This window comes from Oryzias latipes, chromosome 9 (genome assembly GCF_053564925.1).
Source record: "Oryzias latipes strain Hd-rR chromosome 9, Olatipes_Hd-rR_3.1".
NCBI lineage: Eukaryota > Metazoa > Chordata > Actinopteri > Beloniformes > Adrianichthyidae > Oryzias > Oryzias latipes.
Genome location: NC_136245.1, coordinates 24,294,056 through 24,321,131, shown reverse-complemented (window position 1 = coordinate 24,321,131; position 27,076 = coordinate 24,294,056). Strand labels below are relative to the sequence as shown.

The 27,076-nt window shown below is 39.0% G+C and overlaps 1 protein-coding gene across 2 annotated transcripts; it reads left to right on the top strand.

Annotated features, from left to right (window-relative positions):
- Positions 1 to 547: 547 nt before the first annotated feature.
- Positions 548 to 26,888, top strand: nipbla (NIPBL cohesin loading factor a). Of its 2 annotated transcripts, none has more exons than XM_011479041.4 (48): positions 548 to 978; positions 3,615 to 3,764; positions 3,996 to 4,161; positions 5,086 to 5,186; positions 5,341 to 5,452; positions 5,657 to 5,820; positions 6,368 to 6,510; positions 6,954 to 7,044; positions 7,646 to 7,867; positions 7,987 to 8,241; positions 8,347 to 8,522; positions 9,730 to 9,940; positions 10,589 to 10,765; positions 11,816 to 11,989; positions 12,207 to 12,368; positions 12,454 to 12,560; positions 12,650 to 12,736; positions 12,836 to 13,067; positions 13,363 to 13,514; positions 13,618 to 13,698; positions 13,797 to 13,897; positions 14,019 to 14,148; positions 14,264 to 14,346; positions 14,824 to 14,956; positions 15,228 to 15,371; positions 16,129 to 16,215; positions 16,496 to 16,716; positions 16,880 to 16,982; positions 17,108 to 17,206; positions 17,400 to 17,546; positions 18,925 to 19,059; positions 19,168 to 19,266; positions 19,787 to 19,840; positions 19,923 to 20,031; positions 20,135 to 20,265; positions 21,151 to 21,291; positions 21,389 to 21,482; positions 21,584 to 21,738; positions 21,886 to 21,976; positions 22,451 to 22,624; positions 22,764 to 22,954; positions 23,093 to 23,200; positions 23,394 to 23,594; positions 23,795 to 23,941; positions 24,221 to 24,597; positions 24,987 to 25,161; positions 25,302 to 25,499; positions 25,599 to 26,888. In XM_011479041.4, exons 2-48 carry the CDS (start codon positions 3,701 to 3,703, stop codon positions 25,959 to 25,961), a joined length of 7,068 nt encoding a protein of 2,355 aa, XP_011477343.1. In that variant the 5' UTR covers positions 548 to 978; positions 3,615 to 3,700; the 3' UTR covers positions 25,962 to 26,888. The 2 variants fall into 2 exon arrangements, with proteins under 2 accessions (XP_011477343.1, XP_011477342.1); XM_011479040.4 differs by having other exon boundaries at positions 8,347 to 9,092.
- The last annotated feature ends 188 nt before the right edge of the window (positions 26,889 to 27,076 follow it).

Sequence of the window (27,076 nt, the reverse complement as noted above, 5' to 3'; positions counted from 1 at the left end):
ACTACAGCTTTGGAAGATCCAATAGAACTAAATTAGACAGAAAATGTGTTCTTACAATCTGAGAAGAGGAAGGCTTTTTTTAATTGCAGTTTTTGAAAAACAAAACATTATTGTTTAAATGCCTTTCTTCTGAATTCATTAAAGTTTCTGTGCAATACATAACCAAAAAAACATAAATACCCAAGTATGTTTCCAAAATGTATTTGAAGAGGAATATCTACCAAAGTGTTATCCCAAACAGAAAAAAGGCACATGTCCTCGTTTCTTAGTTCACAAAAGGCTTTTAGATCAAGAAGAACAGGGATGATTTGCACTTTCAGTCTTTTATAATGTAAAGTGGATATTTTTAGATACTTTTTTTACCCGAGCAGTGAGAAACCCCCCGCTGAGATGATCTTGAGACCCTTGGATTATAGTTTCTCAACAGTCTTTTGTCACTATATATGAAAGAATTTAAATATTCACTTTGTGTCTTTGTACTCAAGTTTTCACTGAACAAAAAAAGTGTCATACAGCGCCCCCTAGCGGCTCGAATGTGCAAATTTGCATGGCATTTTGTTTGGCGCCGATGGAGGGAGTCACTCCTGAGATCTTTGGTCAGTCAGACGACAGAACTTCCGGTCGGCATTTTGTTCTACGAGAGGAGAACCTCTTGGTGATCGCAATAATCGTCATATTTCTCATTTATTGTCGAAATTGGCTGGAACTATTCTTCATGTCGGCGCAGACCGACTGAGACTCCGAAGAACGAATGTTTCCCCATGAAGATACGTTGAAACATTCACCCGTAAGTGACGGAGGAAGAACGAATCAGTCCGACCCGGATTATTGTTGATAGCTACCAAGCTAGCTCAAAAGCTAGCTTGCGAGCCAATCGAGTTCCTTCTGGAGGAGCTGCCAGAAAGAAGAAAGGGGGAGCTAGAGATACGCACACGGACAGCTAAAACATTCCCCTCCCTTTGGACGTAACATCAGAAGGTAAATATTTCACCTTGCTGCTTTTCGAAACTCACTTTGAGGATTACATTTATCACAAAAAGGACGAGGAAATGCATTATTGCAAGACCACTTGCGGAGTTTTGAATCGTTGACGGGAGGTAACGGAAGCTAGCTAAACTAGCCAGCAAAGCTAGCTAGGTGTGTTTTTGCTGTGCTGAGGCGCTCGGCCTCAACTGGATGTCATTTCGAGCCCGAGGATTGGGCCGTTGCTACGGAATTGCGAACCGCGAAGCTGCTCACACAAGTACTCTTCAACCTTGCACTTTTCTTCCCCCAAGTGCATGGTTAAATGTTGTAGAATCATTACACTCGGAGCTATTCTTCCTAGTGATATTTGAGCCTAGGCTTCCGAATTTAAGCACGAAGCGGCGATAGACGCTAACCAATAACTGTCCCTGCTAGTAAGTTAGCATAACTAGCCAGCATTTAATACAAGACTATTATTGTTAGCGACTGATAGGCTTCTGTATGACTGAGAATGATCATCGTAGCTTCAGCTTGACTGTAGCTTCCTTCGGCGACAGTTCCCAAGATTCATCCGCTCAACTTCACACAGCGGCTGATTGATGCTTCTGCTTGCAAGCAGTGAACCAAAGCCCCGCGATTCAACTGGGACTACCGTTAAAATGGATAAGTTTGTGTTTTACTGTAGGATCAAAACTAGTTGAAGTTATTCGGATTGTGTTGTTCATGGAGCTTTTGGCATAGCTCGTCTTTGTTTTCGTTTTGTTTGAAAACGATTTCAGCACAACTTCACTTTAGTTGCGTGTAGTTTGGTTTGGTGGGCAGATATTTGTGAAATGAAAAGGAAAAAAGAAATCGCAGCATTTGATTAGTCGCTGCCTGCTCAACGTGCAATGTGCGTGTTTTTTTTCTTTTCTTTTTTCTTTTATTTTTGGCTTCTGGAGGATGCAGCCCCCCACTACTGCCGCTACCAACCATCACAGTGCATCTGTTCCTTTGTGCTGCCTCCTGCCTGTCAGTCTCACAGCTGTCAGCAAAGAGCCAAGCCCCTGCGTGCGTGCAGAGGAAAACCGCACAGTTTCAGCGTGTTAACCGTATCCATTGCTAATATACTGTTTACATTTTCCATCTGTTGATCCTCCAGTGGTGCTGCGACGTTGTGCAGAATAAGTTTCAGTATCGACTCCAGCTTTCTTGTTGTAGTACAACTTTGCAATCGCACCCGGCTCAGTAAAATGCAGAAGTTGTTGCTGAAAAACTGTTGCATATTCATTTGGTCATTTTGTACTCATGGTCTTTCCCGGATCGAATGCTAAGTATTTGCATTTATTACAAAAAGCTGTAACAGTGTGACAGTCCACACTGTAATGTTTGGCACTTTCCCCCCTTTTTTCTTAAGAATGTAGAAAGGGAAATGTTGTGTCGTAGCCTCTTAAACTACATGCTCTCTTTTAGCACGCTTTAAAAAACCTTTTCTTTAAAAAAAAGTACTCAGTCCAGCAGAGATGGCACAGAATTCATACAACCATGTTATCATCTTTTAGTTGTCCTTATTAACACGGGTATTTTTTGATTGTTGTTGATTCTACCTTTATGTTAAATATGTTTGACAGCAGTCTCTTTGTATATGTTATCTTACTTGTTTACTACACATAGTAAAAGCTTGGATTAACATTGAGTACAGAAAGTGTTGTGAAATGGAAAACTAACCTGACATTGCCTAAAGTGTGAATGCCCTACAGTGATGTGTTGCTTTAAAATGTAACAATTCAAACTAAATGAAGTTTGTTTTTTTTTGTGCATACAGTAAATAGATATAGACTTTTTAATGTGCACACAATTCAATGTATTACAGCATGCATGATGTTCATTTTTGGCTGGATGGTGTTGTAATAACCACAGTGTATCGAATATAGCATTTTTATTATTTTTAACTAGGCGTGTGCCTAATGCATTGTTAATAATAATAAACACTGTGCAGTATGCAAGCCATTTGACTTTAAATGGAGCATTCCTTTTTATTAAACCTTTAGATTCATAGACATTTAATTATATATTTCTTTAATCTGAATGCACCCCACACATGTTAATGACCAAATGTATGTCTTTAAAAAAAAAAAAATTACCACCAGTACCTAAACCTTGACTTAAAACACTAATATCCGCAGCTCTATAAAGTAAAAGGTTTACTCTGTTTCTCCGCTCTCGTAAAAGTCTTCTTTTCCTTTTATGTGCACCTATTTCTTAAATTATTGGTTTATAAATGGCATTTTATCAGTAAACTTAGAGGCTTGTTAGTTTCCTTTTAGATCAATATTATATGTTTAGAAACATGCACTTTGTTAGCACTTTTGGAGTGCATTCTCCGTTTCTACACAATGTCAGTGACATTTGTGTGCATGTTTGAAAACTTGTGGAACAATCCAGTCAGGAGTATTTACATTTTTCGACCTGGCATGCATCATCTCTACTTGAAGTGAAGCAAAGAATGCACAAAGCCCTTACCCAACTGAAAATATTTATTATTCTCTGCCTTTTGGTGATTCACTTGCATTGACAGTAGAATAAATATATGTTTTACCTTAAGCTTCTATCAACTAAAAGTTTTCTCGGCTTGTCATTTAGGTTTATTTGTCCATGTTCTTTTGAAGGTGCCAGGAGATGTGAGGACGGGAGTTGTTCTTCAACCCCCTGATCTTCCTGTGTATGAACACACTCCCCCACCCTCACCTTCAGCATGAATGGGGATATGCCTCATGTTCCCATCACCACTCTTGCTGGTATCGCTAGCCTCACAGACTGTGAGTATTCGACAATTGACTGCATACCACACTGATGCCTGGTTTTACATTCATCTTCTCTATTTTGAAATGCAAAATATTCTCGTGTTCGCTCTGGATCTCATGTTGTTGTGTATTCTTTTTCATTGGTGTTCTCTTTTATGATTGTTTTTCCTACCCTTTTTTTTCTGTCTTGTTTTCATTTGGCTAAATACTTGAATCTGACCTTTTGAAACCCTCTCTTGGTTGTAGTGTTGAACCAGCTGCCCCTCCCCTCTCCTCTACCTGCCACCACCACTAAGAGCCTCTTATTCAATGGGAGAATTGCGGAGGAAGTTACTTGTCTCTTGGGCTGTCGAGATGAAAATCTTGCCTCCCAACTCGCTCATGGCCTCAGCCAGGTTTCCACAGAGCACATGTGAGTGTGTTAAACAATACATCTGTTGTATAGATAAAATGTCTTCATGTCTGTATCTTGATGAACACATTTAAAGGCCCCGGGCACACTTGAGGGGCTGCATGTGGTAAAACTTTGAGTCTACCTTAAAAGTACATTGTGTGGCAAATCAGGAGAATCTAACAGCACTATAGATGCCACTGCTGATATCTAAGAATGCACTGTTATTTTGAAAATAAAATAATAAGCATTTGAAATGAAATGAAATATGAAATGACATAGCATCTGTCTTGGAGTCAACATCGTTTCCCCCCATTTGCAAATGTTTAACGTGAACAGGAAACAGTTTTGTGTTCATTGGTAAAAGTTATTTTTTTGCCTTAAAATAAAAGGAATTGGGCAGTTTATTAGCAGTCAAATTAGGAAAACACAATCAGATGCCTTACATTTTGTTTTGATTTTTGTGGTTAAGAGGAAATAATTGAATTTATAACATTTGTTTACCTGAAATTTACATCCTATCATTGGTAGATTTATAGGTATACCTGTAAGGGATTTTCCTCCTCATGTTTCAACTTTTTAAGGCCTGTTTCTCTGGTTTGGTTCTTGGAAGGCAAAAAAAACCCCAAACAACTGACTGGGTGTTCTCCAACATGGAGAGGTGCAGGTTGTTTACCTAGTTCAGCCTCATTGCAGCCCACCAAGTCTTATAGTCAGAATTGGCAGAGGAGGAGCAGTGCTCCATCCATTTATCTCTACCCAGTTTTAAAACTTCAGAGGTTTTTAAATTGTGCTGCCTTTATCCCAGAAATGTTTATGGTTTGGAGTTATTGGTATGCTACTTACTTACTGGAGCCTGTTGCTTCCTGATATTATAAACAGTCTCTCCTTTTTTCCTTTGATAGCTTTCTACTTTATTTGAGGATGTTTTTGGTGTGATTTCAGAGAGCTGAAGGACAACCTTGGTAGCGATGAGCCAGAGGGAGATGCACCAGTGTTGTTGCAGACCATACTTGCCAGGCACCCTGGCATCTTCAGGGAGAAAAGTATGGCGATAAATACTTCTTTATCATCGGTTTATCTCTTGTAATTATTCAATTAAAAACTGCAAAATTACAAAAAACGGTTTCTTTTTTGAATATGAAAAGAAAACATTTTAATTTATTTTGTTTCTTGTTTTTATTTGTTTTTAATTTTTAGATGTTATGCAGCAGCCAATGGTACCTCCATTCAAGGTCACCCAGAATTCCATGCATAGCCCTGCCCAACCTGCAAACTTCCAGCCAGCTGCAATTTCTCCCAATCCATCAAGGTGAGCTACAAATACCAGCTATTATTTCGGACTATTGGTAGTGTGCATCACATTTGGCAGTCTATGGTTGTTGGAATTGTGATGTATAAATTAAACTGACATTCGTATTGCTGCTCATTTTAAAACATTATTAATGTGAATTTGCAACCAGGAGTAAAGAGAATGAGAAGGAATTGAAATTTTTTTCTTCTTAATATTTTTCAGTCGTTTTGTGGCGCCACAGTCAGGTTCAAGTAGTCGGTACATGGGCCAGCAAAGCAGTCCAGTACCGAGCCCCTACACTCCTCAGAGTCCTGCTCCTGGTTACATCCAGCAGTATCCCCATCAACAACCTCCCAGTTACAACCAACATCAGCAGATCCAACAAGGTGAGACTGCTGGTTAGTGTTGGCATGTTGGAATGCGTGCGTGCGTGAGGAGGAGTGGTAGAGTTTAGTACATCACTGTATCAAATCAAGCTTTTTTTTACATTGGTCTTACTTTGTGTCTCATCAAAGTATTTATGTATTAATGAATAACTATCCCATTTGCATGTTGTAAAAGACCAGCGAACACTATACTGTCTAATTTTAAGCGACGTTTGTTGATATTCTGTTTTCTTTTTGATCATGTTTTCAACGTTGAATTTGGGGGATCAGTCAGATGATTAGAAAAACATTGATTTCAGTGCAACTAGTGATGTTCCTCAACCAGAACTTAACAATTTTCTGTTTTCCGTAACAAAAGTTTCTTTTAGAATTTTGTTTCGATGTCATGCAAAAGCAAAAACAAAAATCTCAATGCAAAACAGCTTATTTAACTGGTCGTATTGCAAGAAAGAATTGTGAGAATGTAATCCTCAAAGCCACATTAGTTTTTGTTTGATCTTAAATATTATTTAGTGAATTAACTATTTTTTTTCCTTTAACCTCTCAGTGTCTGTTGCAAGTCCATTGGTGCCCGGTGGAATGCGAAATATCCACGAGGGCAAAGTGTCGGGGCAGATGGCTAGTGCTCCCAATCACCACCCAGACAGACATGAAGACTACCTGAACATCGTGCAACGCCTGGGCAGTGAGGTATGAATGATGGGGCGTTTTCTACCAAAACCAAACATTTTTGTTTCTTGCCATTTATGCTTTTGCATTTTTATTTTATCTTTATATAATGTTTTGATCAGCTTTTAAAATGCAGCTTTTCTGAAGACATGAATTCTGGAGCTTAAATAAATCTAAAGACAGTAAAAATACAATGCAGTGAATTTCGTCTTAAACCAACATTTTTTCTGTGTAATAATATACTCGCCTGTTGAGTTCAATTTTTCTATATCATCTCAAGATTACAAATATACGTTTAATATTGTACATACCAATTTTGACACAATCAGGTACATAATTGCTTTAGTTTTATCTATTGATATCTTTTTCGGTTTGTTTGCAATCGATATTAAAGCTTGGGTGAAAGAAATTCTGGGCCAAATTTCAAGAAAATGTTTGATGTTCTTTTTATTTTTCCTGTCTAGGAGGGCGACTCCACCTTAAGGAATCCGTCTTTCCCCCTGAGGTCTCCACAGTCGGGCTGTTCTCCAGCGTCCAGCGATGGAACACCCAAATGTAAGCAGTTCAAAAAGCCACTGCAAAAAAATAAGCACACACAAAAAATATGTTTAAAAAATATATAAAATAAAAAAAAAAGTTTTTAGGTTGCAAATAATTAAGAGAGATTGCTTCATGTACAGTAAAAAAAACTTTTAGTGGTTGGTATTGTTGTCACTGGATAACATCAGTGCTTTTCTTCCATATATTAATGTTATTGTAATTGAACAAATATAAAAAGAAGATACGATTGTTGCACATATGTTTGTTGGCAGTTATAATAGCCGTTAACTGCTAAATAAACATAGGTGAATAATTCAGCCAACAAATCAAAATGGTTTAAACATTTGTATTCTAGGTAGAGAACATGAGCAGAACTCTTACAAAAAATGCTACAACTACTTAAAAAAGTTTACATTTCTTGACATAAATACTCTAAGAAAAAAAGACAAATCTTCTAGAAAAGTTGGGATATTGCTAGTATTTGAATCACCCTATAAACGGTCATTCTACATGTGCTTTACAGTGTGTTAACGTTTTTTGTTTTTTTTGCGTTTTGGAAGGATGACTTTAATTAACTTTTGCTGTCACTTTCTAAACTTGGTGGATTATCTCATAGCGGGATCTCGACCACCACTGATACTCCAGTCACCGCTTCCATATGCGCCCTCGCCGAGGGAAGGGGGACCGGACCATAAGCAGCTGCTACAACAACGAAAGAAAGTCCCTGAAGTGAAAGAGGAGAAAGACATGTATGACATTGTTAGCTCGCCAAACAAGGACTCTACGAAACTCACGCTGAAGCTGTCTCGGGTCAAGTCAAACGGATCCGATCCGCCAGGTAATATTGACATTTTATTTTAGTTTTTACAGCTATCAATTTAGTAAATATAGGAAACTAATGGCTTTAAAATAATGTTAAGCTTATTTGCCTTTTGAACATTTTAACCTTTTTATTAGGAGATGTTGGAGGAATGGATCAAAATTCGGACAATATGGAAGCAGATCTAGGATTTCAGCACGTTCCTGTTCTCCAGCAAAATCTCGCCGCTCGATTGCATCCGCAGCAGCTTTCCCAGCAGGCAGGTGGAGCCAGTGGTCTTCAGCCTCCCAGCTCCCCTTATGACGCTGCAGAGCTTGATGCCCTTGCAGAAATTGAAAGGATAGAACGTGAAGCAGCTAGTGAGAAGTGTTCTAAGGAGGTACAAGATAAAGGTATGGTGGATAGCTCAATGTAACCATTTTTGCATAAATAAAAGCAACAATCTAAAAGTATCCTGACTCCCCCCCCCCCCCCCTCTTTGTCTCTTCTATTTGTAGACAAGCCACTGAAAAAGAGAAAGCAGGACTCTTTTCCCCTTGAACCAGGTGCAGGGGGAGCAGGTGCCCCCACAGGTGCCCCAGGCAGTGGATCAACTGGAGGGGGCAATGCTGGCAAACTGACGCCACAAGAGGCCACTGCAGCCGGAAACGGTGCCAGCCGCCCTCCCCTCATGGTGAGCATCGACCTCCAGCAGGCAGGCCGAGCTGATGGCCAGCTCGACCCTTGTCTGGCTGCTCCTATTCCTGCCCTCGAAGCCCAACGTTGGCCGGAAGAACCAACTAGTGGGCCGGCTGCGGTGGAAGGTTCTGACACAGCTTTACGGTTGAAGCCAGACGGACGGCCAGATGTCATCAAGAACAGGGTGGAGAAACACGACGGCAGGAGAGAAGGCCGAGAGTCTTCGAAACACCGGCATGACGAGAAGTCCTCAGACAGACGCGGAGAGATGTCCAAGTCATCACATCGCGGAGAATATGGACGAGACAAGGACCGTGAATCTGACAGGGACAGAAGGCATCGAAGTGAGACTGGGAGTCGAGATAGGAGGTCCCCTGACTCCCGCTCCCGAAGCGATCGAGATAGGCTGGGCTACCACGCTTCTTCCACGGGAGAGCCCGGCAGGAGCAGCAGTAGGCACGATGGTTCCAAACCAGCCTCAACAGCTGCTAAAATTCCAGATTCTTTCCCAGCTCACCTCCTGGGAGGGCATAGTGGAGCCCTGAAGAACTTCCAGATCCCTAAGGTGATCTGGACTGGCCAAACCAATAATCTACCCACCTACCAATCATTCAGCTGTCACTGCTTGCTGTCTCACAAAACCAAATCAATCCACTGCTCATTCATGATTTCTTTTTCCCATTTTATGCCTTTTTAAATTCTGGTTTTGCCTTTGTAAATTCTATTGATACATTAACCCACACCTAACCATTTTTCAGAAGTAGGAGGAATATTTTATTTACTATATTAATGTTAGGTAGTTGGTGTTAAGCAAACATGCTAAAGAGATTTTCCACTGTGGGGAAATGTTTACTAAAACGTTGATGGAAAGAAGCAGCATTTTCCCTGTCAGCAAATACTTTTTTATTTCATATTCTTTTTATAAATTTTTCATGGGCATTTGCAATAGTTTATTTAAAAAAAGAAAAAACCTTATAAGCTTCCATTATTCTAAATTGAAATACAATTTTACCGAAAAACAGTGGAAAATACCTTTATTTCTTTGCTGTCTGATCAATGGGAACTAACTTCAAAGTCACTGATTTCATGAAAATCATTGCTTACATTTTATATTTCTTGATTTCCAATTATTAAAAATTGTATTTCATTTGATACATATATATATTTTTTTTTGCTCATGACTTTCTTTTCTGTTCTTTCAGATTAATCGTGAAAAGGATGTTAGTGGATCCACTGAAAGTCAGATGTGGGGCCAGCCTAAGGTTAAATTGGAGAGGCTGGGTTTGGCGAGGGACTTTGAGAAGCGGCCCAAGCCTGTGGTGGTTCTAAAAAAGCTTTCAGTTGACCAAATTCAGAGGATTATTCGGCACAGCAAATCTGGAAAGAACAGGTTCTCATCGAAATCCAGCAAAAGTAAGAACATTTGCATAAATGAAACTGTTTATATCAGCTCTTTTTTAAGGGTTTCACTCCAGTTTCCTTTTTTTCTTCTGTATAGTAATTCATCCTTTAAATGCATTTCTTTTTTGTTTAAGGGTTATATTTACATAAAAGTGCAACCAGATTAAACAAACAGTTGGAGCTTTTCTTAACTCTCCAGAATGACTTGTCCATAAAATGTCCCTATACTCGTTGGTTTCATTTCCTTTTTTGTTAAAAGTACGAGTCTTATATTTTAGTTGAAATGTCTGTTTTTCCAATATCAAATGATGTTGAACGTTCTCCAATCATTCTTTCTATGGACGATGCGCAGTCTTTTTGGCTGCAGGTTTTTTTGCTAAACAACAGAATTTTTGTCAGATATGGATTGTGGAGCGATTTGTAATCTCTTAACTCAATCGTATTTTCAAACAATCTTTCAAATGTCCAAAACTATGCGTGTGGTTACCGCCGTGACTGTCTTACATGTAAGCTTTGTAATGGCCTGCTTTTGATTTGGACCAGACTCCCATATTCATATTTGTGAGTTGGTTGTAGGACAGTGTGTTACTATTAATTCTCAAAGCATTATTCATTTCTGATGTTGATTTACTTTAATTTGAGATTCTTTGGAATTGCCAGGTGGAATGGACCCAGCAGTTCTGAAAGAACTGCCGCCAGAGTTGTTGGCAGAAATTGAATCAACCATGCCCTTGTGTGAGAGGGTAAAGATGAACAAGAGAAAACGAAGCACTGTAAACGAGAAGCCCAAATACGCTGAGGTCAGCTCAGATGATGACTTGGATGCCAATGGAGAATGTGAGTGAAGTCATTATTTTGTGGTTAAACCTTCATTTGCAATTAGTGATGCACAAGGAGTTTTTATGACTGATAACTGATTATTTCCCACTTCTTGTATCTGATACCGATAATTGTTTTTGGCTTTAAATAGCCGAAAAAAATCACTTGTAAGTACAAAGTAATAGTGTTTAACTCTGATTTATCCCATAAACTCACAGCACCCTTTTTACCTGCAAACAACTGTATAAACACATTTAATCGTCTTTTTGATGCTTTGCCATATATAGATTATTGCTTTGTCATTCACACAATCAATACAATCAATCAGGTTGATTCTGACGCAAAGAAAAGTGGCTTTTCATATCGGCTTTGCACTAATATGCAACACATTACTAACGTAAAGGGTTGCATACTGGCGCAAAACCACTTTTCTCCATGACAGAATCCATCAGAATTACGTTAACTGCATAAATGGTTAAAGAGTTACAGTAGTCGAAAGAATGTCAGCAGTGGAGCTAAAGCTGTGGTGTTAAAGGGTAACTGAAGTTCTCTGGGTAACTTCTAACGTTAGGACTCTTGGCAGCTTCATATTCTTTCCATACGTCGAGTTGATGGATTTCCAGGCGACTTGTAAGATTTGCTGTGATAAAGTCTGGCTTTTTTTTTCTTCTACCCCTTGTGGTACTAATGTCTAACATATTTAGCAAAAATTACGTTAATCATTTGTCTCTAACATGCTAAAGTAAGCCCGCACAAGCGAATGGAGCACCATGTTGTTCCAGAGTTCTCTAGCAGGCGCTGAACCATGACATCACTTACATGGACAGAGGAGACATGATGTTGTCAGGGGGGATTCACAACGCAAGTGTGAAATTTGAGATTTTAACTATCTGCCCTTTTAATCGACACATTTTCACTTATTAGGCCTATCGGGATGGAGTCATAGTTCGCTATTGGTTGATAATTATTGGCAGCCGATATTATCGTACATCCCTATTTGCAACGGATGTCAGAATATTTGTTCTAAATAGTTTGTCAGTTCAATTGAGGGATTCTTTTGCTACACAGCTGCGAGGAAACGTCACCGCCGGGACAAAGACCGGGCCTGGGAGTTTGAAGAAAGGGAACGGCGGGCTTCAGGTGAACACAGGAAGAGTGGACACAAAGACAGCCGGCGGGGCTCAGGGAGCCGCTATCGGGACTCATCGGAAGAAGATTCTCCACCACCCAGCATTAGTGACAGTGTGTATTCAAGCATTTTTAAAAGTCTACCTTAGTCTTGAAGACCTTCTCAACATTAGGATTGTTGCCTGCCTCTTTAGATTTTGTCAATGTGATAATGTGCAAATTTATCAATATTTTAAGTCTATACTTAATTAATGTGACGTATTTAAACATTTAGAACTGGCGCGAAAAAAATAAAAAGTGGATCTGGAAAACTGAGTTTTCTTCCCTTTAGTTGCCAGAAAGATGAAAATGAAGGAAAAGCAGAAGAAAAGGAAAGCATACGAACCCAAGCTTACCCAAGAGGAGCTAATGGACTCTTCCACATTCAAGAGATTCTTGGCAAGCATCGACAACATACTGGACAGTTTGGAGGATGTGGATTTCACTGCCATGGGTAAATCACAATGATCAGTGGATGGAGCACAATCTAGTTTCCAGGTCTGATTACACTTGATTTGATTATTATTTGTGTTGTTTAGCGGCAGATGATGATGAAATACCTCAGGAGTTGCTGCTGGGTAAACACCAGGTTAATGAGCTGGGAAGCGAATCTGCCAAAATCAAGGCCATGGGCATCACTGGCAGGGTACGTTCTGGACTTATGCCAAAACTTCACTTTAGCTCATTTCTGGAATCGTATTTTAAATGTTGCCTGGAATTCTCTCTGTTTTGCAGATACCATCAGACAAGTTAGTGAAGCTCCTAAACATCCTAGAAAAGAACATCCAGGATGGATCCAAACTTTCCACTTTGATGAATCATGTGGGTCCTCTCTATTATTTGTCATTGTTTTTACGACAGTTAAATATTTTGTTGTTCTCAGAAAAAAAGTATTGACATTTTCTTACTTTCTGACCTTAGGACCAAGATGCTGAAGACGAGGAAAGACTTTGGAGGGATCTGATAATGGAAAGAGTCACAAAGTCTGCAGATGCCTGTCTGACAGCTCTTAATGTTATGACCTCAGCACGCATGCCAAAGGCGGTCTACATTGAGGATGTCATTGAGCGCGTGCTACAATACACCAAGTTCCACCTTCAGAACACGCTGTATCCACAGTACGATCCGGTCTACAGGGTGGACCCACACGGAGGTGACTGTGTTTTTTCTCTGGAAATCCACAAGCCTCAAACCTTTCATTTGAGTTCCAGCGGAAGAAGGGAAATGAGAAACAGAGGGCCTATGCTGCTTTACATGAGTTAGCTAAGTTTAGACAATTGAAAGATTTTTTAAAATGTATTTACTTTAGATATCCTCCAAAGGGAGGTTTGCATTTAAAAATAGATTAAAGATAATTGTTTCTTTCAACTCTGTTTAGAGTATCTAATGTTTTTAGCTTTTAATTCCTTGTTTCCTTTCATTTATGTTTATTTTATTTTTTTTACCAGGCGGCATGCTGAGCTCAAAGGCAAAGCGTGCAAAATGCTCGACACACAAGCAGCGTGTCATCGTCATGCTATACAACAAAGTTTGTGACATCGTCAGCAACATTTCTGAGCTCTTAGAGATCCAACTACTGACAGACACCACCATTCTCCAGGTGAAACTACACACTTTTACTGTCTTGCACCTAAATCCTCAGTTTAATATTAAGAAAACTACACAGTTACATCCCCGATGCTTACTCCTCACTTCTTTTTCAGGTTTCTTCAATGGGAATCACTCCTTTTTTTGTGGAGAACGTCAGTGAGCTGCAGTTGTGTGCCATTAAGCTAGTAACAATGGTAAACCATATAATCAAAAGTTTTTGGAGTTATCTTTAGTCTTTTTAAAGTTTAGCATTTATGCAAGTAACTGTTGATATGATTTTCTGTCTGTTTAGGTGTTCTCACGATATGAGAAACACCGGCAGCTGATCTTGGAGGAGATCTTTACCTCTTTAGCCAGACTGCCCACCAGCAAACGCTCTCTCAGGAATTTCAGGTTACTTGTTTACTCTGTATTTTACAAGTTTATTGCATTTCATTGCTGTTGTCATATGAATTTCCTTGTATAAATAGGGAGAGCACATTTTAGCAACTCATCCTGGTCTCTTGTATCTTAGATTGAACAGCTCAGACCAGGATGGAGAGCCGATGTACATCCAAATGGTCACTGCTCTGGTTCTGCAGCTGATCCAGTGTGTGGTCCATCTCCCCAGCGACAAAGATGTATTTGAAGAGTTTGAAAATAAGGTAAATGGAAAACGTTTTGCCACAAAAAAGCTGTTTATCCCAATTATGGATTTAAAAGCGTCATTATTTACAATTTCAGTCATTTGAAATCTCTTTTGCTGTTTTCTTTTCCTAGGTGGATCAGGATGTCTTAATTACCAACTCTTATGAGACTGCAATGAGAACGGCACGGAACTTCCTCTCAGTCTTCCTCAAAAAGTAAATATCAACTTTTTCCCTACTTTTTGTCAGTTTAACTTTTTTTTTCAAAAAGTTATGGTGTTTTTTTTAATCACATTTTTGTTGTCAGAACATACTGGTTGTTTCAATATACAGTATTCTATTTTTGGATAGAGCTCGGTATCAATACCTGTTGAGGGGATTTCATTTCAATTCAAAAGTTTACAATTCCATTGAATTTCTGATTCAATAAGACTCCAATTAATAATAATATGTCAAATTTCCCTTTTAAAACTATTGTTTTTTTGTGATTTGGAACATTTTTAAATATTTCAATAAACCATTCTCTCCACTTTTTGTGATTTGATGGATTATTTAGCCACTTTTCTTATTTTACGTTTTTTTTCTTCTTAACTTTAAGTTCCTACAATTATTTTTTGTCATAATCTTTATCAACCAGATTTTTAGCTTGTATTTGTTTTGACGTCCACTTTCCTCCACTTTCCCCACCTCCAGGTGTGGTAGCAAGCAGGGAGAAGAGGATTACCGTCCGTTGTTTGAAAACTTTGTCCAGGACCTCCTTTCAACTGTAAACAAACCAGAGTGGCCTGCTGCTGAGCTGTTGCTCAGTCTGCTCGGTAGACTGCTGGTAAGTGCCATCAAACCCTTCCACTCTGTGAGGCCAGAGTCTGTTTATGTATGAATGTTTGGAAAAGCAGAGTGTAGCTTTAATTTGGGACAGATTACTGTCACATTTAGGTGGATGTTTACAGGTTGTCTCATTTGTGACCACAAAGCGGTAAAACATTTTTTTCCTTTCTTTTTTATTTGTATCTGAAGGTCAGTCAGGGTCAGTCTGGTAATGGTGCCTTCTGCTCTGACAGTCCTTGTTCTTCTGTCTTTTTCTCCTCTTTTTTCAGGTTCATCAGTTTAGTAATAAACAAACAGAAATGGCGCTCAGAGTAGCATCCTTAGATTACTTGGGGACCGTGGCTTCTCGTCTAAGGAAGGACGCAGTCACCAGCAAGATGGACCAGAGATCGATTGATCGTATCCTACAACAGGTACACACTATTTTCATGTCGCAAATTCATTGCTATAGGACGCACTGTCATTAATTAATCTATCTTCAAACTTATCTTAAATATGAAGCGCACTAAAATATACGTATTAATCAAAGAGTTGAAGATGTCAACTTGAGAACTTGTTTGTAACACGCTACATGTTAGTTGTGTTAGCGTATTCACAATACCTGTAACTCCTTGTTAGTAAAGACACAGTCTGACACCGCTACACGTCAGCCGCTTTAGCATGTTTAGAATATAATCAACATCAATAAGCACAACCAGAATGAATCCACATTAGGGCTTCATATTATAAGGAAACTTTGTGATATGCGATATTGGTGATCAATAGACATGCATGAACAACTAGCAAAACAACCAAAAGCATAATTTCACTACAATAGCTTAAAAATTCTACTCCAAATGACCCTCATCTATAACATCTAACATAAAAGGGCTCCATCGGATAGGTCAACAACGTGAAGGCGTCCATCTGACTGGTCTAAAGCATAAATGGATTTATGTGATTCGTTAAATATGTCAAGCAACACTCTTATGGCAATAGGATTGTTGCTTGAATCCTAATCCACATGTAAACCACTCTGGAATATAGGGCACAATCATTTTTGTGGAGAAAATATGATAATACTCTTGTTATTGAAATGATTATCTTTTTATTCAACTCGTATTGTGCTTTTAAACTTCATAATATATTTATTGTTGTAAAAGATTTCATAGTATCTTTGTCATTAAATAGTCTCCAGGTACTGATGAAACCCAGCAGCTTCAGAAGGCTTTACTGGACTACCTGGAAGAGAACGCCGAGACAGATCCATCGCTGGTGGTGAGTTTTATGACCTAAACGGCTGGTGCAGTCATCTGAAAATAAATCTGTTATCCTTTGTGTTAAACTATTTATTTAAACAGACTGTGTAGTAATGCATAAGAGTGAAGTTGCTGACATCAAATCAATAACTCTTCTGAGTTGGCACATTGTTAAATACCATGCAATGCATAACACTTTAACTTAATCACAAAGCTAAAAACAATTCCTTAATTGTGTTGGTTTTCTTTCTTTTTCCTTGTGTATAAATAATTTGTGTGATGTTTTCGTTGTCTTTTAGTTTGCTAGAAAGTTTTATGTTGCCCAGTGGTTCCGAGATGCCACAACAGAGGCCGAAAAGTCCATGCGAAACCAGAATCCAAAGGACGAAGACTCTTCCGACGGACCACAACATGCAAAGGAGATGGAAACAACGGGGGAAATTATGCAGCGCGCAGAAAGGCGCAAAAAATTCCTGCGCGGCATCATTAAAACTACACCGGCTCATTTTGCCACACTGAAGTAAGAATTTGTTTGGGTTTTTCTCCAAGCTGTGTTCCATGATAAGCTAGTTTTGACTGTTTGAATCTTTGTGGAGTTTTACAGAAAATACTTGCACATTTTGTTTTGGTGTAACTGCAAATATTTTAAGTGTGTAAACTTTCTTCACCTCTGTTCTTCTCAGAATGAACTCTGACACTGTGGACTATGAGGACTCCTGCCTCATCGTACGTTATTTGGCCTCCATGAGGCCGTTTGCCCAGAGTTTTGATATTTATTTAACACAGGTAAGATTACATATACAACATATGCTACACCTGAACGAAAATGTATACCTCAGTAAATTCCAAAGACAAATCAGTTCAGCAGGATTAATATTCTGACCATTAGTTGTTTACATTTTTGCTTCTAGATCTTGCGAGTTCTTGGAGAAAGTGCCATTGCTGTTAGGACTAAAGCCATGAAATGTCTGTCTGAGGTTGTGGCAGTGGACCCCAGCATTCTGGCTCGGGTACGTTTAAATGTGCTTTTCAAAGAAATTATCATGCCCCTGAATGATTCAAATGTCACCATTTCCACAGTTTTTCTGTTATGTTTTACAATGAAAAACCATTTTAGACCTTTTGCCCCTGTTTCATATGTTGGTCATTGTTCAGTCCCGTTTCCTAGTCCAGTGGTACAGTTGATATTGTTTTCTTCTGTAGTCTGAAATGCAGCGTGGAGTTCATGGCCGTTTGATGGACAACTCCACCAGCGTGAGAGAAGCTGCTGTGGAGCTGTTGGGCAAATTTGTGCTGAGCAGACCCCAGCTCACAGAGCAGTACTATGACATGCTCATTGAGAGAATACTGGTAAGTTTCCTGCTTTAGTCTTTTTGGAGGGATGTTATGAAAAGACTTCCCAGATCGTTCTAATGTAATTTTCGAGGTTTTTCCTAAGCTATCTGACATTACAGCGTTTTGCCTTTGCATCTGGGTCGTGTCGTGCTCTTTAGTGTGTCTGATAATAACCCTCTTTATAGGTTTATTTTTATTTTTGCATTACATATATATTGGCTTTAAAGTAGAACTGCTGTAGTTAGGTTTGAGCGAAGGTCAAAAGTTTATTAGAATTTGTGCTCTACATCAGTGGTCCACAACGCTGAGGCCGCGGACCAGTACCGGTCCGAGGGACAGTTGGTACCTGGACGCAGACCAAAGAAAAACACGACCTACATTTTCCGTTGTAATTATAAAATGATTCTGAAAGCGGCTTTTATTTGGGAAAACTACAGGATTCCCCTCACCATAACCGACTCCTTCTTGACACATGTCAAATCGCTTGCTCACGTGTCCAAAACACATCCTCTGCTTTCTTAAAGCAGCTGCGCCGAACGCTAAGTTAAAATCCCCAAGCTAACAAAAAACAAAACATATTTGGAAATGTTCTTTTTTGCAGAAAAGAGCAGGTAAGGAAACAAAGAAGAGTCTTTGCCTTCAAAGAAAAAAGAAATCAAAATATGGATTTAATGCATCCGTTGTTTCCACACACACTATAACAATAAGACTGCTGCATAATAGTCAGCAACCGACTGTCTAATCTTATGAGGACGCTGCTAAAAAACTTGCTCAAACGGTGGATTCATTTGTATGATTATATTCAGAAAATACCCATTTTAGTGACTGTCTCTATTTATTCGTCGCTCCATGAAAGCAGGATAAGGCTTAAGGCTGTTTTATCTTATTTGAGGAATTTTGTAGTTGGTTCCTACATGAAATCTAGAGTATAAATGTAGTTTCATGCAGTTGCATATATTTTACAGGGGACAAAGATGAACTTTACCCTCAAAAGTTAGGAAGAACTGGAAGTTATCAAAGACCCATACTTTAGCCTCGTACAGGCCGGTCCATGAAAGTAAAATCTGACCTTTAGTTAAAGTCAACAGATGTTCAAAAATGTCTTAATGATAGAGGTCATTTTTAGCACAACACACTTAAAAAAGGAAAACTCAATCTTAAAAACGTGTTCCTAGGAAGTGGATATGTTGACAATGTGATGCCTGTTGCTATGGTAATCTGAGGATGTTTACAAGCTAAGTTTACTCTTCCTTGGCCTTCTGCTGTCACCTGTTGGTAAAAAAGTGTAACTGCATCTTTGTAGATCTTCGTGTAAATAAGAGCCTTGCTTCTGATGCATTGCTTCACAGCAGACTATTATCATGTCAATGATGTTTAATGTTTTGGTGTGCAGGATACTGGTATCAGTGTCAGAAAGCGAGTGATCAAGATCCTCAGAGACATCTGCTTGGAGCAACCAACCTTCAGCAAGATTACTGAGATGTGTGTCAAGATGATCCGCAGAGTCAATGATGAAGAAGGCATCAAGGTAGGAATCAGATACAAAATGACTCATCGTATAGATCATTTAGTGCTCTTGACCTTAAGTTCCATTGTTACCTAATCCATCATTACGTTACACTTTGCCGTTTTATAGAAATTGGTCAATGAGACATTCCAGAAGTTGTGGTTCACTCCAACTCCAGCACATGACAAAGAGACCATGACCAGAAAGATTCTCAACATCACTGATGTTGTAAGTTGAAATGATTTCTCAGTCTGTTGTGTATTTAAATAATTTTTTAAAATGCTCCTCTCCTCTTGTGGGGTGAAGCCTCTGCCTTGATAAATGTTGACAAAACAAAAAGTAAGCATTTATATAGGCATCATGCCACTATGACACTCTAAGTCAGTCTCCCTGCACTATACGTCTGTCTGTTATTAATCTGAGACTGCATGATGGCTGTCATCGTCTGTTACAGGAATAGTTTGATTAATTGATTTTTTTGGGTAATTTTTCTTTGGCTGTAGCCTAATATTAGCCGTAACAGCGTAAAACTGCAACAAAAGTCATGAAAATCTATTCCTCTGACCTTTTTTTTTTTTTTCATTTCTTGTTCATCTGGATGATTCCATTTGATTTCTGTAATTTGAAGACTTCAACAAAGTTTGTGACTCATGGATTTTAATCAATATTCGTCCAACAAAACCAGGATTTAGGCATGAGATCCCTTGGATTTTGGTCACTAATCTTTGTAATCTGACAACTTTTTCAGGTGGCAGCGTGCCGAGACACTGGGTATGACTGGTTTGAACAGCTTCTTCAAAATGTAAGTGTTGCAAATGTAGTTACTTCTGCATTCTAACAATTTTTGTAAACAAAACTAAAAAACCTCCTCTCCTCTGCTTCAGCTCCTCAAATCTGAAGAGGACGCTTCATACAAACCAGCGAAAAAGGCTTGTGTTCAACTCGTCGACAATCTGGTAGAACACATCCTTAAATACGAAGAGTCTCTTGCAGGTATGCAGCTTTTTAATTGTATGTCATTATTAGCAACATTTTTGTACATATCCGAATTAAGTAAAGCGTCTTACTTTTCTTCTTTTTTTTTTTCCGCCTGCAGAAAACAAAGGGGTAAACTCAACACGGCTCGTGGCGTGCATCACCACTTTATACCTCTTCAGCAAGATCAGAGCCCAGCTCATGGTCAAGCATGCCATGACCATGCAGCCATATCTAACAACAAAGTGTAATGTAAGTTCACTTCCATCAAATGCTTGTGTGTGTTTTTTACTGTTTGTTTATTTGAAAAGCATCAGTTAAAATGTTTTGGGCAGGAGAGTCTTTTAGAGTTGCTTCACAAGAACACATTTTTGTTAGTGTTTGGATAGTTTAGAGATGTTACGCTTCATTTATTATCATCATCTTCTGGGATTTGAAGCTGTAATTACAGATAATTGTTCATATCAGTTTGTTTATAGGACTTTCTATTAAATTTTATGAAGGTGTTTATTTTTTTATAAGGATCACTAACAAAGAGTTAGGTCAGGTTGTTTTTTCCTTAGTACTTTATTTATTTATTTTGCCTTTTTTCAGTGATGTTGGGAGAAAGTGATCAGAAAAAGATTAGTCTTAGCTTGTTTAGTAATGCAAAAAAAAGTAGTTTATTTGTTGCATCCCTTAAAGTAGCATTGCCCCTTATTTCCCCAAATAACGTAAATAAGATTGTCCCATCTAACAAAATATTTGTTGAGGTGTTGGAGAAATTGTTAATCGCACGCATATTAAGTGCTATCGCGCACAAAAACTGAACACCTAAAACGTGCGGCCCGGATGCACGTCGCCGCACTGCCCACACATATTACACGTATTATTAAATGTAAAAACAGGAATGGTTACCAAGTGACACAGCAAATATTTGAAGTGCAGCTATATTAAGGCACGTGTTTTCAGCATTCAAAATAAATGCAGCCACGTATTTTAAAAATAACATGTGAATTGTCACTTTCTTCTTTTATCTAGGGGTACGGTTGTGGTGGTTCTCTCATATGCTATCTGACCATTCAGTTAGTTTCTTTGTGCTTTGACTTGAGAATCTCCAGGAGTCGTTCTTGCATTCATCCAATTGCTTCCCTGCAGACTGCCAATGACTTCATGGTTATCTGCAACGTGGCAAAGATTTTGGAGCTGGTCGTTCCTCTGATGGAACATCCCAGTGAAACGTTCCTTGCTACAATTGAAGAAGACCTCATGAAGCTCATCATCAAACACGGCATGACGGTGTGTGCCAGTGGTTTTCAAGTCCTAATAATCATCAAAATCTTCCTTTTAAGGTTTTTTTTTTTAGAGACACTTTTGTTGTTTTGTGTTTCTTTAGGTTGTTCAGCACTGTGTGAGCTGCCTTGGAGCTGTTGTAAACAAAGTCACTCACAACTACAAGTTTGTCATGGCTTGCTTCAACAAGTTCTATAGTGAGATCTCTATTTATATACAACACAAAAGTCAAGTCTCTGCCGTAATAATTTGATTTCTGACTAAAACCAAAAACCTTTGAATCCTTTTTTCCCCCCAGCTGCACTTAATAAGCTCAAGATTCAGCATCAGGAGGACCCCAACAGCTCATCCTTGGTAGTAAACAAGCCTTTTCTGCTGCGGTCGCTCTTCACAGTGGGTGCCTTGGCCCGACACTTTGATTTTGACCTGGAGGAGTTCAAGGGCAACAACAAGGTGGGTAGACTGTTGCAAACATGAACGTTTGAAAGGTTTAAACAAAAGAAATCAAAGCGTTTCATTTTAACGTTGTGCCACAGACCAAATAAATAACCAGTGGTGTCTCACAATGACCGGAAGACCTTCTTGATGTGTTCTTTACAGGTTGTTATCAAAGAGAAAGTTCTTGAACTGCTTCTTTACTTCACCAAGCATGAAGAGGAGGAGGTCAAGACCAAAGCAATCATTGGTCTAGGTAAGATCAGGTTTCTGTTGGTTTTTTTATTAGCACCACCTTCTGTATTTCTGTCTGTTTCTCTTGTCTCACATGCACTCAGGAACCACCAGAGGCTATTTTATTTTTCTATATTCTTAAATTTTCTTCAAATATGAGAAAGATCTGTACAGATTTGCCACAATATGTTTATGTAAGAGATTTGAAATAAATTTAGTTAACAATTTAACTGACTGCTGGATTCACTCAGCGCCCGGTGAAATTTGAAGTTTAAGTTGATTATATTTTGGAATGGTTTGATGGATGGGTATCTGGTATAGTAATAAAAGGAGTCAGCAGTTCTACATCACTGAACAGCACTGTGGTTACAAATGTTGGTTAAAGCCCATAGCAGCAATAAGTGTGTCTAAGGAATGTAAACTTTTGAAGGATTTCCTTGTGTCAGTACATGAACGCACCGTTTTTAAAAAACTCATTCCTGATTCTTTCTCTCAGGTTTCCTAGTGATCATGCATCCAAGCCAGATGTTTGTCCCTGAGGTGAAGGCCTTGTACAACGGCATTTTGGCTGATGGGTCCTCTTCCATCAACCTCAAAATCCAGGTCCTCAAAAACCTGCAGACATATCTTCAGGAAGAAGACACGCGAATGCAGGAAGCAGATCGGGAATGTAAGAAGTGAAACACACTCTATTCTTTTTTTTTTTTTTTTTTTTTCTCCTGCTTTATTGTGTGCATATGGCTGGTAAATTTAGCTTATGAAGTAGGTATATTTGATTAAAGACACTTTTTATTTCTTCATATTTGTAGGGAAGAAACTTTCCAAGCAGGAGGATCTCAAGGAGATGGGAGACATTTCTTCGGGAATGAGCAGCTCCATCATGCAACTTTATCTGAAACAAGTGTTGGAGGCTTTTTTCCACACCCAGTCGAGTGTACGGCACTTTGCACTCAACGTCATAGCTCTCACGCTAAACCAGGGTCTCATCCATCCTGTACAGGTGAAGTTCACACTTTTTTTGTTTTAGTTTTTTATTTCCCTAATATATCAAGATTAGTTTTAGAATATGAAATAAAAACATGGTAAGAGTATTTGCTTGTAAGTACAAACTCCTTTTTTCTTTTTCATTCCTTCACAGTGTGTACCCTACCTCATAGCCATGGGAACAGACCCAGAACCCACCATGAGGAACAAATCTGACCAACAACTGGTGGAGATTGATAAGAAATACACAGGATTCATCCATGTGAGCTGCTTTTAACTATTGCATTTCTCTTGCTAGAGCCCATTTTCTTGCTTACTGCTTATCACAAAAAGACAACTAGCTACAGAAAAGCAAGAAAAATTTGCTCGCAATGCAATTGAATGGAGATATGAATTTAAGCGGGATGATTGTTGCCCAATATTGAAGAGTTTTGTTTCATCACCTAATATGACAGATGAAGGCCGTTGCTGGGATGAAGATGTCTTACAGCTTGCAGCAGGCCATCAATTCCCCTCGTAAAACCACCATCAGAGGCTTCAGGCAGGACGAGACCCACACGGCTCTGTGCTCCCACCTTTACACCATGATCCGTGGGAACCGGCAGCATCGGAGGGCCTTTCTCATCTCGTTGCTGAACCTCTTTGATGACAGTGCTGTGAGTCTACCTGCACTAACTCAGCCACGCTCCGAGTAAATTGGTATTTTCTGGCACACCACCTGCCAGGTCTAAATAAAGTTCTGTGCAAATACTTTTGCGCTCATATATATAAATCTTTATATATCTTTACTTGAGAAGTTACCAAGACCCTTAAATTTGTCTAACATCTATGACTTTTTTTCTCTCTCTTCTTGCAGAAGACAGAGGTTAACATGCTGCTGTTCATAGCAGACAACCTGGCTTGTTTTCCTTATCAGAGTCAAGAGGAGCCTCTTTTCATCATGCACCACATAGACATCACTCTGTCTGTTTCTGGCAGCAACTTGTTGCAAACTTTCAGAGAGGTAGGAATCATCTCCATATATAGTTTACATTTTGTTCATCTTAGAATATTTTGTCTGAAGTCCTTTTTAAAAAAACCTTTGCTGAATTTCTAAACAATCCACCAATGTCCTTTCTACAAAGTTTATTTTTTGTCTTGGTTTCTGGGCAATTATACTCTTATCTTTAGGCTATGCACCTCTTTCAAAACAAAAATTAAGTTAATTCTTTATTTTTGTTGTCTATATTCCCAAAAAGTAAAAAGAAAAACTAAATGTAATTCCTTTTTTTTTCCTATGCAGCTTCTACTGAAGGAACCGAGGCGCAAAGAGAAGAAAGTAAAAGAGTGGGTCAACACGTCTGATGGGGAGGATAAAGAGGAAGAAATGAATTGTGATTCTCCCAGAAGTGAAAAGGAGGAAAACGGCAACAGTGAAATCGAAAACGACGAGGACGAAGATGTGGTTAGGCGTCCAAAGAAGACAAGAAAGCCCATTGCAAACAGCTCGGATTCTGAGTCGGATTTTGAGGATTTGGCTGTGGAAGATGCGGACAAAGTAATGAGGCTCCTCCCAGAAAGTCCCACAGGTCTCTTGGACTTTGCCAATGCTGTTCAGGGCATTCTGCTTCTGCTGGTGCTGAAACAACATCTTAAGAATCTCTACGGTTTTTCTGACAGGTAGGAATGCGGTGTTTCTAAGATTATAGAATGTAGTGCTATTAAGGAATTTGAAATAACTTTAATATGTTTCAACTTATTTTTAGCTAATTGTTTTTTGCATGTTTTTGGTATTTATTTATACACATATAATTTTCTTCTGTTTTTCTATTATCTTGAGTGCAATAAATGGGTAAAAAACAGAAAACAATAAGAGTAAATTGTTTCTAGTAAAAATATGTCTCTGTGTTTCTTTTTGTAGTTCATTTTAATCATTTTTTTATTCTGAGCTTCATCTAAAGATTTATGTCCACATGTTGCCTGTTGATGGAGTTTTCCGAGTCGAACAAATTTTGTTTTGTTTTTTGTACCTTCCAGAGTAAACGAAAATGTTCTTATTCTGCCAACAGTAAAATTCAGAAGTATTCTCCAACGGAGTCGGCCAAGGTGTACGACAAGGCAGTGAACAGAAAAAGCAACGTCCACTTCCACCCAAGGCAGACCATCGACTTCATCTCCAACAACATGGCTCACGCGACACTGACGGAGGATGTGAAAAGACGGATAGTAAAGCAGTACCTTGATGTAAGCAAATTAGCTTCATCTGATGAATGTATTGTGTGCATGCATTTGTTTGCCTTACTCAAACATTCCTCGGGTTTAGCTTTGTTTCTAGCTCTCTATCTGTGAACCTTTCACTCAGCCCATGTACTTAATGCTCACAGTTCAAAATGCTGATGGAACACCTGGATCCAGATGAAGAGGATGAGGAGGGGGAAGCATCTGCAAGCGCCAACATCAGAAACAAAGCCATAAATGCGCTATTGGGAGGCAGCGGACCCATGTCAGGTCCCAGTCCACGCAATCAGGCGGGACCAGAAACGGACGACGACGACAGTGATGGTGAAGAAAGAACCCCCGGGGTGAGATGCAGAGATTCAAACTAGATGCAAAAATAACATGCAAAGCATAAAGAAGAACTAACGCCGGCTTTTTTCTTCTGTCTGTCTTACTCTGAGCAGTCATCACGAAAGCCGAGGAGAGCGGGGGATTCTTCCGATCCTGGTCGTATGAGTGAGATCCTTGATGTTATGGATGTCATTGCCCTTTGGTGCCCCAAATACAAGGACCGACCGCAGATAGCTCGAGTTGTCCAGAAGACTTCCAATGGATATACCATCCACTGGATGGCGGGCTCCTACTCAGGGCCTTGGGCGGAGGCCAAGAAACGGGATGGCCGCAAAGTGGTGCCTTGGGTGGACACTATTAAAGAGTCGGACATCATTTACAAGAAGATTGCCTTGACCAGCAACCACAAACTGAGCAACAAAGTAGTACAGACTTTACGCTCACTATATGCAGCACGGGAAGGAGGGACTAGCTAATGGCTCCTACTATTTTTTTTGTTTGTTTTGTTTTGTTTTTGGGAGAGGGGATTGTTTCCCCTCACTCCATTTATACTTCCATCTGTTCCCCTCTTCCCCTGCTTCTCCTTCCAAACCACCAACCAACAGCCAAACTTCACTGGATTCCTACCAGACCTCTCCTTCATTTTTTGTAAGAGAACACAAGAGGGCAAGAATATTTGACACTACATTCTTTTACATGGGTTATTCTTGCAAAAATGAAACAAAACATAAGACTCGTACCAGAGGGACTGCTCATGTTTGCGTACATGTTCAGAAGGATCGAATCCTGAAGGCATTAAAGGAATAATTCTCGCCAGTTATTCCTTCAAAGGCTATCAGTAACGAAACGTGGAGGGAAATGTTTTGTCAACATTGTTGTGGGAGCTCCTTCGCTGTTGTGCAGCAGATTCTAGTCGCTCATTTCTACTCCCACTGTATCATAGTTTAACACAACAAAAAACTAAAATGTTTATATCTCTGAATAAAAAAAGCTGTAAAAAAAGAATAAAACCTTAAGTGAATGTTGGAAATTAGTCTTTTTGATGTTCTTAATAAAGTGTTTTTTGGAGTTTAATTATATTACTAGCATCCTGATGGATTTTTCTTTAGCTTTTAGATATTTGAAAAAAAGGACAAAATCGTTTAAAAAAAATAAAATAAATAAAAATAAGAATTTTTATTTTTGTTCACCTTTATTTGTCCATGCTGTACAATGGCAGAGTCCTCTGAATATAATTTATTCTATTCCGAAACTACGCATGCAGTATATGTGACCTATTGCTGGAGGATATTTTGTAAATGTAGATTTTGTTGTATTAGGTCACTCAAGTTAAAAGAGGAAAAGGGATTCGTGCCCTTTTGGTGGAACAAATACTGCAATAAATTTTCTACTTGTCTTTGTCACTTGTCTGCTCACATGTCAATATTAATAACCTCTTCACCAAAATGTGCTGGCTCAGGAAACCATAGTGTAGACTCAATGACAGAACTTAATGTTTCTATTTTTCCAACTGACAACTTTCGGGAAGTACACATTTAAAGTTACAGTACAGTTTGTGCTTAGAAAACTAAGCTTAAAGTGCTCAAATATT